Source organism: Arachis ipaensis, chromosome B3 (assembly GCF_059453495.1).
Source record: "Arachis ipaensis isolate K30076 ecotype BB chromosome B3, ASM5945349v1, whole genome shotgun sequence".
Lineage (NCBI taxonomy): Eukaryota > Viridiplantae > Streptophyta > Magnoliopsida > Fabales > Fabaceae > Arachis > Arachis ipaensis.
Window position 1 is genome coordinate 23,569,827 of NC_142438.1, and position 14,885 is coordinate 23,584,711.

Below are 14,885 nucleotides of genomic sequence, written 5' to 3' on the forward strand. Positions count from 1 at the left end.
CAGCTGTTGGCAACTAACAAAAAGTACTAACTTCTAACAGAGTCTGAATATACTCTTTAAGACTCGATGGATCATATATGGTGGTTCAAAGAAGATGAAATTGAATTGTATACAGATCCGAAAATAAAAGGAATTTATTTGTTCTGCAAAAATGGAGGAAAAAAAAAAACCCAGTTTAGGACCTATTTTCATTTAAAATGTTTCATTGGAGTACCATTTATTAAATAGAGTCATATTTATAACTCTATTTGTTTTACAATTTATAATTTGCACATGCGATGAATAGCTTCACTTTAACAGCATTGTAAGCTGTAACATTCCTTTTCTAATACATTTGAACATATTTCTTCAACTTTCATTCGTCACTTATTAAAACACTATATTGATTACTAATTAAATTTAAACTAAAAAAAAGGAATTCATGAAAGAAAATTTAAGTGAGAAAATTTTCAATGATATTAATCTATGAATTAACAAAAACTCAATCAGAAAACCATTATTAGGCGGTAGTGTTATTGCTATGTACCAGGTTCAACTTTACAAAAAATAATTAAATATACCAAATGTCCAAAAGACTGAAATCATCATGAAATCAAAATAAGTATGTTAGCTTTCACTTACCATTATCAATACATATTATGACAAAATAAAACGAAAAGAGAAAAGAAGAAAAATGATCATAATTTATTAATCAAAGGAAATTAAACCATGGTATATATATGAGTTAATTACAGCCATAGAGCCCCAGCTTGTTTGAGAATGGGAACCAATTCACCAGAAATATGAGTAGCCATAATTCGATCCAATCCTCCAAAAAACTTTCCACCTATAAACACTGCTGGAAACTGCACCTTATTATTATTATTATTATTACTGCTATTCCTAAAATACCCTTCATCAGAATAATCTTCATTGTTCTTGTTGTTGGCAGCAATAACCGCTGCTTGCAATTCTCCATCAACGCCTTCTTCATCGTTCTCTTCCACCTCATGAACCACAGGGTTGACACCAAGTCCAAGAAGTAACCGCTTCACCACATGGCTCATGCAGCACCCTCTCCTCCCAAACACTATAACCGCGTTCTCTAACACTATTCTCTCCACCATTTTACTCTTCTTCTTCTTGTTGTTGTTATCCCTGCTTTCTGAGTGTGGCGGTGGGGTTGTGAAGTGTGTGGTGGTGGTGTGGGTGTGTGGATCAATTCGCCATGACCTGTAAGGTATTGCTTGTTGCATGGTGTTGAGGTTATTATAATGAATATGATCAAATTATTAATGTGTGGTGGCTGAATCTTAGGGGAGCCATGGCTTATATATAAAATATGGGGGTATTGAATTGAAGAGGTGGGGTGGTGAGTGGGTGATATTATTTATTTCACTTACAATGATGATGATGATAACGTCAACGCCAATATAAGCATATATTTTTCTTTTCTAAGGTTCCAAAGATTAAAGGTGATATTTTTATTTATTTTTATTTTTTGGTAGTATTAGCATTTGATTGGATTTGTGTCACTTCCTCCTTTGTTTATTTTATTACGTACGTTTTAATTATTCACGGGACGGCAATTGCATATCCCTATCCTTCTTGGATTAATGAGTTGTGAACTTAGAGAAATATTGTAAGAATATTATAATTTATTATTTTTAATTATTAATATTTAAAAATATAAAATAAAATATATTATTAAATTATTAGACTAAAAAATTTAAATTAAAAAAATTAAATTAGTAATTAAATAATAATTAAAAATAATAAATTTTGATAATTTTAATATTTTTTATGATATATTTATAATTTTTATTTTAGTGAATTAATTTTTTCGGTTAATAATATAATTTTTATTTATTATTATTAATTTTTAAATTTTTGTTCATCTATTACAAATAGTTATTAGGTAAACAAAAATTAATTTTTTAACAAAATTATTTTTAATATTGAATAATTATTCTTTCTCCTTTACAAACAAGAAAAAAGATGTTGTACCCCAAATGGAAAATAGATAGGATATGAAAGTTGAGTTAATATTCAATTTGCCTTTTAAAATTTGAGATTGAATCCAAATTGATTTATAAAATTATAAATAATTCAATTTAAATTTTAAAATTTACAATAATAACTTACGTTAACAATGAATTAGTTTTTATGAATTACGTGTTAATTTTGTACGTAATTTATCAAAATTTGGACTTTTCATTTAAGTTTTTTATGAATAAGATGTACTAAATTTTTTATAAACTTGATTAACTTTATAATATTTTCACAAAAACGACAACAATAAATTTAATTTAAAAAATTTGGAATTTTAGAAACTGCAGTCAAATTTCTAAAAATTTTAATAAATTTCAATCACATAAAATTTAAATGAATAATTTAAATTATAATAAATTAATGTACTAAATTAATATGTAATTAACAAAAACTAATTCAAGAAGTAATACGAATTACGATTATACATTTTAGAGTTTAATTTAAGTCTATTAGAATTTTAAAGATTAAATTAAATTTGACGTTAATTTTTAGAGGTAAAATTAAGGATTATCTTTAGAAATCTTATTATATTGTTAGCTTTTATCTGCACGTAATTGTAAAAAGAAATGATCTAATTAGATGTTTAAACAAGAGTAACTGGATAAATAGGCTAATTTTTTTTATTAAAAAAATTATTAATATTTTTGTTGAAAATAAAATTATTTAATATAATTACATGTGGATAAATTTTACAGATTAAAAGTTAATATATATTTTGCGTGTTGTAACACACAAAATATATATTAAACACGTATTAATATTTTAATAATATACAAATACGTATTAGATACGTATTATCATTTTGATAATACACAGAGTATGTATTAAAAATGTATCAATATTTTAACTAATATACAGAATATATGTTGATTATATTTTCTATAATACATTTTAAATATCAATATTTAACTAAAATATAATTTTTATTTTCATATTAAAAATAATTTCTAGAACAAATATAAGTTTTACGTTAAAACAATAAAATTAGAAATTACTTTTGAAAGATGTTTGAGGAGGGAGGTAAAAATTAAACAAAACAATTGAAGTTATATGAAAATACTATCTTTATATAATTATATCTGCAGAAAGAATAAATGTTTTTCTGACATAATGTGCTATTAAATATATTTTCATAAAAATAAAACAAAACTAAACTCATGAGGAAGCATGAAAACCAAGAGCGCCGCGAGACACACGTTAATGAATGAAAAGGGATGACGCGCACGGGAGCCGCGTGGCATGACGTAAGGGTGTGACTGGGGCCCACCATGTGGCACGGATAATTCTCTTACCATAACATGACGTCATTGTATTGTCGCCAACCTGCACAGGAAGCGCCACGTAGCTCAGAAATCAATCGAGGATGACGTAAGCGCCGTGGTTGAGCGTTGATGCGATGGGCCTTGCACTTTAAATCAACAGCGGCAGGCGCAGAAACTGTGGTTGAGGAAGCTTCCTTCTTCGTCCGTAATTCGCCACCACGTCCGGAAAAATTACATTAACGTGTATATAAATATTTAAAGGTCAAAAGTAAGGTGCAAACTAGTTAGACATGGTTAGATAATTTTAATATTTAATTAAATTAAATTATTCTTTAATAATTTTTAAGTATTAATTTTATTTAAAATAATTGTATATAAATTTTTATCCAAAAATAATCTAACATCTTAAAGCGAAAAAAAACTTTTGAAAACGTGTTAATTTTGGTAATAATAATAAAAATAAGATTTTTTATAAAAAAAAAATTTATATTAGAAAATAATTTTTTTATTTAATAAATACTTTTTTTAAACAATACATCTAAAAGATTGGACAAATTCTATCTTACATCTATTTTTTAAGCTTTTTAAAAAAAGTTCAGTCAACTAAAAAAATTTTTCAGAAAACAAATCAAATGACGTAATTAATTTTTAGTAATTAAAATAAATTTCTTTTTAAATTATATTTGTAAAGGAAAAGTATATGGAACCAAAATGTGACCAGCCAAAAAGTAAACAAAACCGTTTAATTAAAATCACTTTTTGAATAATATGTTTGAAAACCGCTCCTGAGATCACGAAACACAAACCAAAACCCGATTTTTCATGGAACCCAAACACATTTTGGCTGATTTTTAGCTGATATGCTTTTGGTTCCCTAATTGTTCTCATTTGTAAAAAAATATATCAAACACTACTTAGATTGGTAAAGTATCGGCAATAAAAAATTGTAGGTCAAAATTCGAACTTTTTCTTTTTTAATATTGTATTATTAAGGATAAAATTCTCCATAATGAATCAAACTGTGTGTTAAATACTACTATAATCATGTACAAAACGTCATTGACATTTTGTATTTTTTCAATTAAAATAATATTTGTTGTATTTTACATTAAAAATATTCATATATTAAAATTTTGGCCTCAAAATTCCATTGGTAATTTGAATAATTTTTACGTCCAAAAATTATCGGTAAAATGGATTATTATTAGCAAACTATCGATAAAATGTGTTTTCAAAATTTAAAAATAAAAAATTTAATTAATTCGACGAATCTCTCATCAGTCAACGATAATAGTTAATTAGTTTTTTATTAATATTAATTATTCGTTATATTATATTGTTACGACCCAACCCAAACGTCATGCTGGCCGATTCAGCCCATAGACCACCCGACCTGAACGGGCGGACATGAGACGCTCAACAACCGACCCGGACACGCGTCCTTTACAGCTCACTGCTACAACTATATTGAGAAGCTTCGAGGAAGGTGGGTCTGCCCTCGCGGGGACCACTCTTGACAGAGTATATATGGGGAGGGTCTTACCTCTCCCCCAAGGTACATCACCATTACTCTGCTTACACATCACCTATACACTCCCCTAACTTGGGCGTCGGAGTGTCTTTGCAGGTGACCCCCCACTCCTCGGGAAGTCGGCCGCTCCTACCCTCGCTCCTACACCTCACTACCAGGCGGGATCCCGCACTCAAACTCAAGACCTCCACGAACCGTCAGGTACCCGGCCTTCCGAACATTGGCGCCGTCTGTGGGAGATCCGCCCAAATGGACTTCCTGATGGGTCCTGTAGAGCTTGTCAGTGGAGCCGAATCCAGGGGGGCAGCCTCGGTGGCTTCCTCCCGCGAGCGTACAAGGTCTCCTCTGCGACAACCCGAGCCACCCTCACGATCCTAAGAGAGACGCCCCTTTGGGGGAGCAGGTAGCGATAGTGCCAGAATAATGCAAGAACTGCGACATAGGGTACAGAACCTGGAACACCAGCTGACAGACTAGGGATGTCGTCAACAGACTACCGAACCAAACTATTCGCGTTCTCCCGAGGGAGAACTCCCCAGAGAAGTCGTTCTAGGCGTACACCAAGCCCGCGATCTGGATCGGATAGTCTCCAGGAGGAGAACCAGGAAGTGCCAAGAAGACGGCGCGACCCCGTAATCTACACCCGACCTGTGAGGAGACCAACCCCCGAGAGAAGTCGTGAGGACGGCGCTGAAAGACCGAAGAGAACGCGACGTCCTGTGATCATGGGTGCAACCCCCTTCCATCATTCGATCCTCGAGGTCCGGCTACCAAAACACTTTGATAAGCCAACGGACATGAGGTATGATGGGACCCAAGACCCACAAGAACACCTGACGGCCTTCGAGGCCCGGATGAACTTGGAAGGAGTAGGCGACGAGGTGATATGCCGCGCCTTTCCGGTCACCCTAGCAGGACCTGCAATTCGGTGGTTCAATAACCTCCAGCAAGGTTCTGTTGTCAAGTTTTCAGACATCAGCCGTGCTTTCTTGGCCCAGTTCACTACCCGCATTGCAAAGGCAAAGCACCCGATTAACCTACTCAGGGTGACACAAAGATCCAGCGAGCCGACCAGAAAATACTTGGATAGGTTCAACGATGAGTGTTTAGAAATTGACAGCCTAACCGACTCGGTGGCCAGCTTATGTTTGACGAATGGACTTCTGAACGAGGATTTTAGGAAGCATCTTACCACCAAGCCGGTGTGGACGATGCAGAAAATCCAGAACGTAGCTCGGGAATATATTAACGATGAAGAAGTTAGTCAAGTGGTGGCAGCCAACAAGCGGCAGCACGGTAGCGGGGAGAGGCTGAAGGAGCACGCCAAAGACGGAGTGCCGGCCAAGACATTCAAGTCGTTTCCCCGAGTGGGAAAGTTCACCAACTATACCCCCCCTCACAGTCCCCATTGTAGAAGTTTATCAGCAGATAGCCGAGAAGGAGATTCTGTCGAAGCCCCGACCTCTAAAGGACAGAACCGGAGGAAACAAGAACCTCTATTGTGATTATCACAAGGGCTATGGGCACAAAACACATGATTGTTTTGACCGAAAGGATGCGCTGGAACAAGCGATCCGGGATGGAAAACTAGCCGAATTCTTCCATCTCATCAGGGAGCCGAGAAGATGAGATCGGGACTGAGATTGAGAGGATAAGAGCCGCACAGTAAAGCAGCGACAAGAACCCGAGGACCAGGAGCACGGCCTTACCATAGTAAACGTGGTAATCGGAAGAGACGTGGCTCTAAGGTCAAAGTCGGCGCACAAGAAGGACGCCAAAGTCCTAGCGGTCTCATCATCTAACCCCGCGCCAAACTCCAAGAGGATTCCGTCCATATCATTCGGTCCAGAGGACCAATGGTTCGATGAGATCGCGGAAAATCCTCCGATGGTCATCACGGCCAGAGTGGGAACCGGCCTGATCAAACGGATCCTCGTAGACACCGGCGCCGACTCAAATATCATGTTCCGCAACGTGTTCGATACTTTGGATCTCCGAGATGCCGATTTAAAGACTCACCAGCACGGTGTAGTAGGTTTGGGCGACCACTTTATCAAGCCTGATGGGATAATCTCCCTACTGCTATCCATAGGACTATGACAGGGGAGAAGGTTGGTAATGGCGGAGTTCGTGGTTCTACGAGACTCCACGGCCTACAACATCATCCTCGGAAGAAAGACTATCAACGATCTCGGAGCAGTGATCAGTACGAAGATGTTGATAATGAAGTTCATTGCTGATGACGGATCTGTGGGATCCATAAAGGGAGACTTGGAAACGGCAGTCGCCTGCGACAATGCCAGTCTCTCCTTAAGAAAAAAATCCAAAGTGGCATCGGGAGTATTCCTCGCCGACCTGGACGCTGGGGTTGACAACAAGCCTAGACCCGAGCCGGAGGAAAACTTGGAAAAGTTCAGGGTTGGCGACTCTGAGGAGAAGTTCACCTTCGTGAACAGAAACCTCCCACACAATTTGAAAGAACCTCTATTGGAAATGATTAGGGCTAACGGCGACCTCTTTGCCTGGACGCTAGCTGACATGCCGGGGATAGACCCCCAGCTCATGTCTCATCACCTAGCTGTAAAGGCGGAAGCTAAGTCAGTAGCTCAGAGGAGAAGAAAAATGTCACAAGAAAGGGCAGAGGAGGTGGCCAGGTAGACGGCCAGCCTTCTTGAAGCAGGATTCATACGGGAACTCGACTATTCGACCTGGATGTCGAACGTAGTCCTGGTTAGAAAGCACAACGGAAAATGGAGAATGTGCGTGGATTACTCCGATCTTAACAAAGCATGTCCCAAAGATTCCTACCCCCTTCCCAACATAGATGCGCTCGTTGACGCGGCGGCGGGATATCGGTATCTGAGCTTCATGGATGCTTATTCCGGCTACAATCAGATACCGATGCACCGGCCAGACGAGGAAAAGACGGCATTCATAACGCCAAGGAGAATATATTGCTACAAGGTAATACCGTTTGGGCTGAAGAACGCAGGGGCCTCCTACCAAAGGTTGATGAACAAGATATTCAGCGACCTTATAGGCAAAACAGTAGAAGTATACGTAGATGATATCCTGGTAAAGACCACCCGGCCTGAAGACCTCATAAGCGATCTGGAAAATGTATTTGCTTCCCTCCGACAACATGGCATGAGGCTCAACCCTCTTAAGTGTGCTTTTGCCATGGAAGCAAGAAAATTCTTGGGGTTTATGATAACCCAAAGAGGGGTGGAGGCCAACCCGAAAAAGTGCGAAGCAATACTCCAGATGAAGAGCCCAGAGTGCATCAAAGACGTTCAAAGGTTGGCAGGAAGGCTCACCGCGCTATCCCGATTCCTCGGGGCGTCGGCTGCTAAGGCACTACCATTCTTCAACTTGATGAAGAAGGGGATAGCGTTTGAATGGATCCTGGCGTGTGAGGAAGCATTTGAGCATTTCAAGAAGATACTTGCGACACCACCTGTTCTCGGGAAGCCCAAGTGTGGCGAGCCGCTATACCTATACTTGTCCATAACGGATGAAGCGATGGCAGCGGTCTTGGTGCGGGAGGAAGGAAAAATCCAACAACCAATTTATTTTGTGAGAAGAGCGCTGCAGGGAGCAGAGTTAAGATACAGCAAACTAGAGAAGCTAGTGCTCGCCCTCTTGACCACTTCCCGTAGACTGCGACAGTACTTCCAAGGCCATCAAGTGATCGTGAGGACGGACCAGGGAATTCGCCAGGTACTCCAGAAACCCGACCTAGCGGGAAGAATGATGACTTGGGCTGTTGAGCTGTCCCAATATGACCTACGATATGAACCCAGGCAGGCGATTAAACCTCAAGCCATGGTCGACTTCTTGGTAGAAGTCACAAGGGACCCAACCGAGACACCCAGTACACGGTGGAAGCTCCACGTGGACGGAGCTTCCAACCAGACATTCGGGTGTGCCGGGATAATCTTGGAAAGCCCGACGGGAGTCGTATATGAGCAGTCGATTAAGTTCGAATTCCCAGTATCAAACAATCAAGCAGAGTACGAGGCCATTTTGGGGGGGATTGGTCCTGGCCAGGAAAGTCGGAGCCACGAGATTAGAAATATGTAGTGACTCACAGGTCGTGACCTCGCAGATCAATGGGACATACCAAGCCAGAGACTTGCTGCTGCAGAAATATCTGGAGAAGGTCAGGGAGTTAACCAGGCAATTCAAAGAAGTCTTGGTGCAGCACGTCCCGAGAGAGAGGAACACGCGAGCAGATCTCCTGTCAAAGCTGGCAAGCACAAAGCCAGGAGCGGGAAATCGGTCTCTCATCCAGGGCTTAATAAAAGAACCAACAGTCACCCTCCATCTAACAAAGGTAGATCCCTCTTGGATGGACCCGATCACCGACTTCTTGGAAAGCGGTAAGCTCCCTGAAGACGAGAAGTCGGCCAAGGCGTTGAGAAGGGAGGCGGCCAAGTATGAAATCATACAAGGCCAGCTGTTTAAGAAAGGACTCATCCAACCCTTATTGAAATGCTTGCGTCCCGATCAAACGGACTATGTGCTCAGAGAGGTCCATAAGGGATGCTGCGGTCACTATATCGGGGGAAAAGCCCTGGCGAGAAAGCTCATCAGAGCTGGCTACTACTGGCTGGCGATGATGAAGGATGCTAAAGAATTCGTAAGAAGATGCATCAAGTGCCAGGAGAACGCCAACTTCCACAAAGCACTAGCAACCGAGCTAAGTCTATTGACGTCTTCCCGACCTTTCTCACACTGGGGAATCGACCTCCTCAGACCCTTCCCAGTCGGTCCGGGGCAAGTCAAGTACCTGATAGTTGCTATCGACTATTACACCAAGTGGATAGAGGCCGAACCACTGGCCAGCATATCCTCATCAAATTGTCGGAAGTTCATGTGGAGACAAGTAGTAACTCGATTCGGCATCCCCGGGGTCGTTATCTCCGATAACAGGACGTAGTTCACTGATAGGAAGTTTGGAGAGTTCCTCGCCGATTTGGGCATAAAGCAAAAGTTCTCATCCGTGGAACACCCCCAGACGAACGGCCAAGCCGAGGCCGCGAATTAGGTCATCTTGCTAGGCCTCAAAAAACGGCTTGATAAAAGGAAGGGATCATGGGCTGACGAGCTCGCCTCAGTCTTCTGGTCCTACCGCACAACCCAGCAGTCGTCTACTGGAGAGACCCCATTTCGCCTAACATACGGTGTGGATGCCATAATACCCGTGGAGGTCGGTGAGCCGAGCCCACGGTTACTCTTGGGAGGAGTTGAAGAAGCTGTGGAAAAAGACCTATTTGACGAGGCTAGAGAGATGGCCCATTTGTCAGAAGCAGTACTGAAACAAAGGATGGCTCTGCGCTACAATGCCAAAGTACTCAAGAGAGTGTTCGAACCAAATGACCTGGTCCTGCGGCAGAACGACATCGGATTACCGACTCACAGAGAAGGCAAGCTAGCAGCAAACTGGGAAGGCCCGTACAGGGTAAAGGAAGTAATCGGCAGGGGTGCCTACAAGCTGGAAAGACTTGACGAAAAGGAAGTCCCTAGAACATGGAAAGCAAGTAACCTAAGAAGGTTTTATTCTTAGACCAGATACGCTGAGTAGGCGACCTGCGAGGCTCAGTAAGACCCAAGTCGCTTTATGGTTAAATAAATTACTCTTGTTGAATGCTTATTATTGTCATAGATCTAATTAACTGCCGATTAATATTCACTTGTGATTAAATTTACTTTTTCCCTTTTACACATCCCATGTCAACAAATTTCTCACGATACATGGTAAATGAGACGACGATACGGTAGTCCGGGACTGATCACCCCGGGAACCAACCAAATTAATGCCATAACAAGCAGCCATGGCAACAATAAAGCCATGACTCGGCTCCGTCAAATTACCAATGCAATGGTAAACAAACACAAGTGACAAGCCAATACCAACAAAACGGCAACAAGATAGAACAAAAAGCATTACCGAGTAAGAGGGGAAGAACACTAATCATAAGCTGACCAGGCGACTACTAAAGTAGTTTAAAGTTATATCCAACATGCACAACAACAAAGTTCACCGAACTATGCGACAAGGTCTACGAAAATTACAAAATTCATAAGATTACAGAAATCACTTCTTCGGCATATCGACAATTTTGCCGTCCCGAATGGTCTTGAAGACCCCAATTGCCGATGTGTCGAAGTCAGGAGCCACGATCTTCACTTGGGCCTTAAGAGCCTCTTCGGTCATCAGTGTGGCGCTTTTCCCCTGCTTCACGACCTCTTTGTACTTCCTTTGAAATTCATTAGCCTCAGTCTGAGCAGCCTTAGCCGAAGAGAGAGCCTCGTCGCGCTCCTTCTCCAGCGTAGCCACCCGATCTTGCGCGGTGTTGAGCTGACCCTCCAAAGTAAGCTCTCGCTCGGTTAACCGGGAAACGGCTGCATCAGAAGTCTTCAATTTTTTCTCAGCCACCGTGGCCTTCTCCTCGGCAGCTTTGAGCTTCTCATTTGCTTTGGACAGCTACTCCCGAAGTGTTTCAACTTCCACCTTAAATTGGTTGTTGGCCTTAACAGAGGATTCGAGCTTCCTCTGCACTGACTGCATTCCCGACAGCTCAAACTTGGCCTTCCTTGCTATGGCGGCGCCGCGAAGGAGAGAACGGTACATCCACCTCGCCTGCCCAGGGAGGTCAGAGCCGTGGAAATATTCCTCCGTGCCGGGAAGCAACTGGGAGTCTATAAAGTTCCCGGCATCGAAGTTCATCTCCATCACAATGAGGGCTCTTTCAGGACTGGAGGACGACCTCTTCCTCTTTGGGTTGCTGATAACCTTCACATCATCCTCCTCGAATTGTGGATTGGAGGTCGAGTCATCGCCAGTACCGACGGCCTCGTCATGGATGGGAGAAACACGCGCTCCATCAGCATTTTGGGCCGACACCTCGGCAGCATTGGGAGGTGGCACTGCCTGGCTCTCGTTATTTTCGGGTGAAGCCTCCTGGTTCTCGTTGGCCGGTCCCTCGTCGCTATCGCTAGCCAGAAAGGTATTGAATAAATTTTCAAGACCGGTCACTTTGGCAGACATTCCCACTGCAGCAAAATAGTGAAACCGGTTAGTCGTGAAATCGGCATAACAAATCAAAGCAATAGTAACGCAACAAACGCAAGTTAAAGCTACTCACGAATATAATTTCTAGTAACTTCCCAGTCACCGATGAGTAGATGAGGGTTCACGTGGTTTTTTCCAAAAATAGCCAACAACATGTCGGCAATTCTTTTATCCACGGAGGACATCCCTTTGTATGTCACCTTAATAAAGGCATTCGACCCTGCCCCGAAAATCCAATATGTCGGGATGAGGCACTGCCCTTCTAGCGACAACCAGAAGGGATGGCGACCTCTGGCTGGGCGTACCTTGAAGTACTTGTCCTTGAACCCATGGTAAGAGTCCTCGAACAAGCCAAAAATCCTCTGACCCTGGGCAGACCGGAAGGACATAAACCCTTTCCTCGCCTTCCCCTCTTTGGAAGGATTCGTAAGGGTAAAAAGATAAAGAAACACATCAACGGACACCGGCAGCTCTAGGTATTCACACACCATCTCGAAGCAGTGGATGGAAGCCCAGCTGTTCGGATGCAACTGCGACGGCGCCACGGAACACCGGTTAAGTAGCGCCATTTGGAAAGAAGAGAAAGGAAGGCGAACCCCCAATTGAGTAAACATTGCCTTATAGAACCAGATCCAGTCGGCAATTCGGGGGGAGTCCGGGTTGAGTTCGTATATCCGTTCATGAGGGGCGGGGACGAATATGTCATAGTTAGATTCCTCGTCAATCCCGCCGCACAAGTACTCGGCTTGACGGAACTCGGTTAGCTCCTCCACGCCCATTTGGTTAGGGGAATCCTTTACGTTGGAAGTCACCCAGGCATACCGATCGTAAGCCGCGTTTGAGGCGGAAGCCCGTGCAACGTGACAAGGGGCCATACCTACAGTGGGGGCACCACTCAGTTAGTCTAAGAGACCGGGAGGTCGGAACTAACCCAGAGACTACAGTTCGCTCATCCAATAACTACAACCAAACATGACCAATGCAAATCCTAGAAAATCTTAAAACAAGGCTAAAAAATAGTGTATTGAAATGGTAATCCCCTATAACGTCTACCTAACACTAGTGTCATTCATGCAAGACAATAAGGGGAACGACATACACACCAAGGCATAAACCATAAAGTTAAACCGCATGAAGTAAAAAGTGAAGGATGAAAACTTACCAAGTTAATGGTGATGGTTGGAAAGGAAGCAAGAGGGAACGAATGCGCAGGAATGCAAGGATTACAGTAGGGAATTCGAAGAGGAAGAAGGTGAAAGCGGAATGAACAAGGAAATGAAATGGGAACGAAATGCAAAAAATAAAACTGACTAAAGGATTAGGAAACTGATTCAAGAAGCGCGAAAGGCAAGGGTAAAACAGTCTTTGCACGCAGGGTTTTGAAATAGCTCATTATGAGCATTAAATGCCAGACGCGAAGAACGAGGCGACGAAAGATTATTCCCAGCAATGAACAGACACGCGCGCGAGAGGCACGTCCTCTTCACGAGCGGCCGACCAAACGACAACGCACAAGAGAGAACATAACGCGTCACCAACGGCACTCACGGCCATTGCTGGCGCGTTGGGGGCACTGTTACGGCCCAGCCCAAACGTCATGCTGGCTAACCCGGCCCATAGGCCACCCGACCCGAATGGACGGACACGAGACGCTCAACAACCGACCCGGACACGCGTCCTTTACAGCTCACTGCTACAACTGTATTGGGAAGCTTCGAGAAAGGTGGGTCTGTCCTCGCGGGGCCCACTCCTGACAGAGTATATATGGGGAGGGTCTTACCCCTCCCCCAAGGTACGTCACCATTACTCTGCTTACACATCACCTATACACTCCCCTAACTTGGGCGTCAGAGTGTCTTTGCAGGTGACCCCCCACTCCGCTTGAAGTCCTCGGGAAGTCGGCAGCTCCTACCCTCGCTCCTACACCTCACTACCAAGCGGGATCCCGCACTCAAACTCAAGACCTCCACGAACTGTCCGGTACACACACACACACACAAGACCTCCACGAACTGTCCGGTACCCGACCTACCGAACACACACACACACACACACATATATATATATTGTAAAATTAAGAGTGAGACTTGAATTCGAAACTTTTAAATAAAAATAAGAAGATTATGTCATTTGAGTTATAATTCGTTTGTTATTGATTATATTATATTGGTTAATATTATATATAGATAAATATTTTTAGTATCTATTGTATTTATTAATTATAAAATAAATTGTCCAATTATAAAATAAAATATTTAAATAAATTATTCAACAAAATAATATTAAATTAAAAAATATTATTTATATACAAAAAATCATTAGTATATGTGTAAAAATATAGATATTATTAATTAATTATTTTATTATATAAAAAATAACAAAAATAAGGGATCGGAGTGCGGGAGGGAAATTGCAAACTACGAGCAAGAAAATAGGATTGATTTTTAGTTTGTTGCATTTTTAGCTGTGTTTTAATATTATGTTTAATTTAAGATAAATATAAAAATTGAAAAGTAAATTTAAGATTTAAAAAATTAAATGAGAATATATTTAAAAAAATATTATTAAAATTTTAGTTGTTCGTTCTTAAAAGTTTCAGTCTCTTGTGTTTTCACTATCTGAAGATATTGAAGGGATTAAAATTTTAAATTCTAAGACTAAAATTTTAATTTCAATTTTTTACTATCAAATACAATACTAAGTCCTAATTCTTCAATCTCAGTCTAGTCTTTGAAAACAAACGCTACATAAAGACGTACGCATAATAAAATTGTATTAAATTTATTGAAAACTAAATAATTACTAAAAGTACAACCTTATTCAAAATTCAAAAGAATAAATATAAAACTAATACGATAAAATCTTATCTACATATAGTCATATAGTTTTCGTCAAGAAACACGGCATCCTTTCCGTTGACATCTATGTAGTTTGAGTCCCGCTAGAGCGACAATGAGGTTTTCATACAATATGTACAATGGAC

The 14,885-nt window shown here is 41.2% G+C and overlaps 1 protein-coding gene across 1 annotated transcript; it reads right to left on the reverse strand.

Annotated features, from left to right (window-relative positions):
- Positions 1 to 484: 484 nt before the first annotated feature.
- Positions 485 to 1,380, reverse strand: LOC107634225 (glutaredoxin-C9). The gene has a single exon (XM_016337789.3). It carries the CDS (start codon positions 1,233 to 1,235, stop codon positions 729 to 731), a length of 507 nt encoding a protein of 168 aa, XP_016193275.1. The 5' UTR covers positions 1,236 to 1,380; the 3' UTR covers positions 485 to 728.
- Between the last annotated feature and the right edge of the window lie 13,505 nt (positions 1,381 to 14,885).

Bases quoted from the DNA above. Each gene is read 5' to 3' on its own strand.
- LOC107634225 (XM_016337789.3), bottom strand. From the start codon at position 1,235: ATGCAACAAGCAATACCTTACAGGTCATGGCGAATTGATCCACACACC.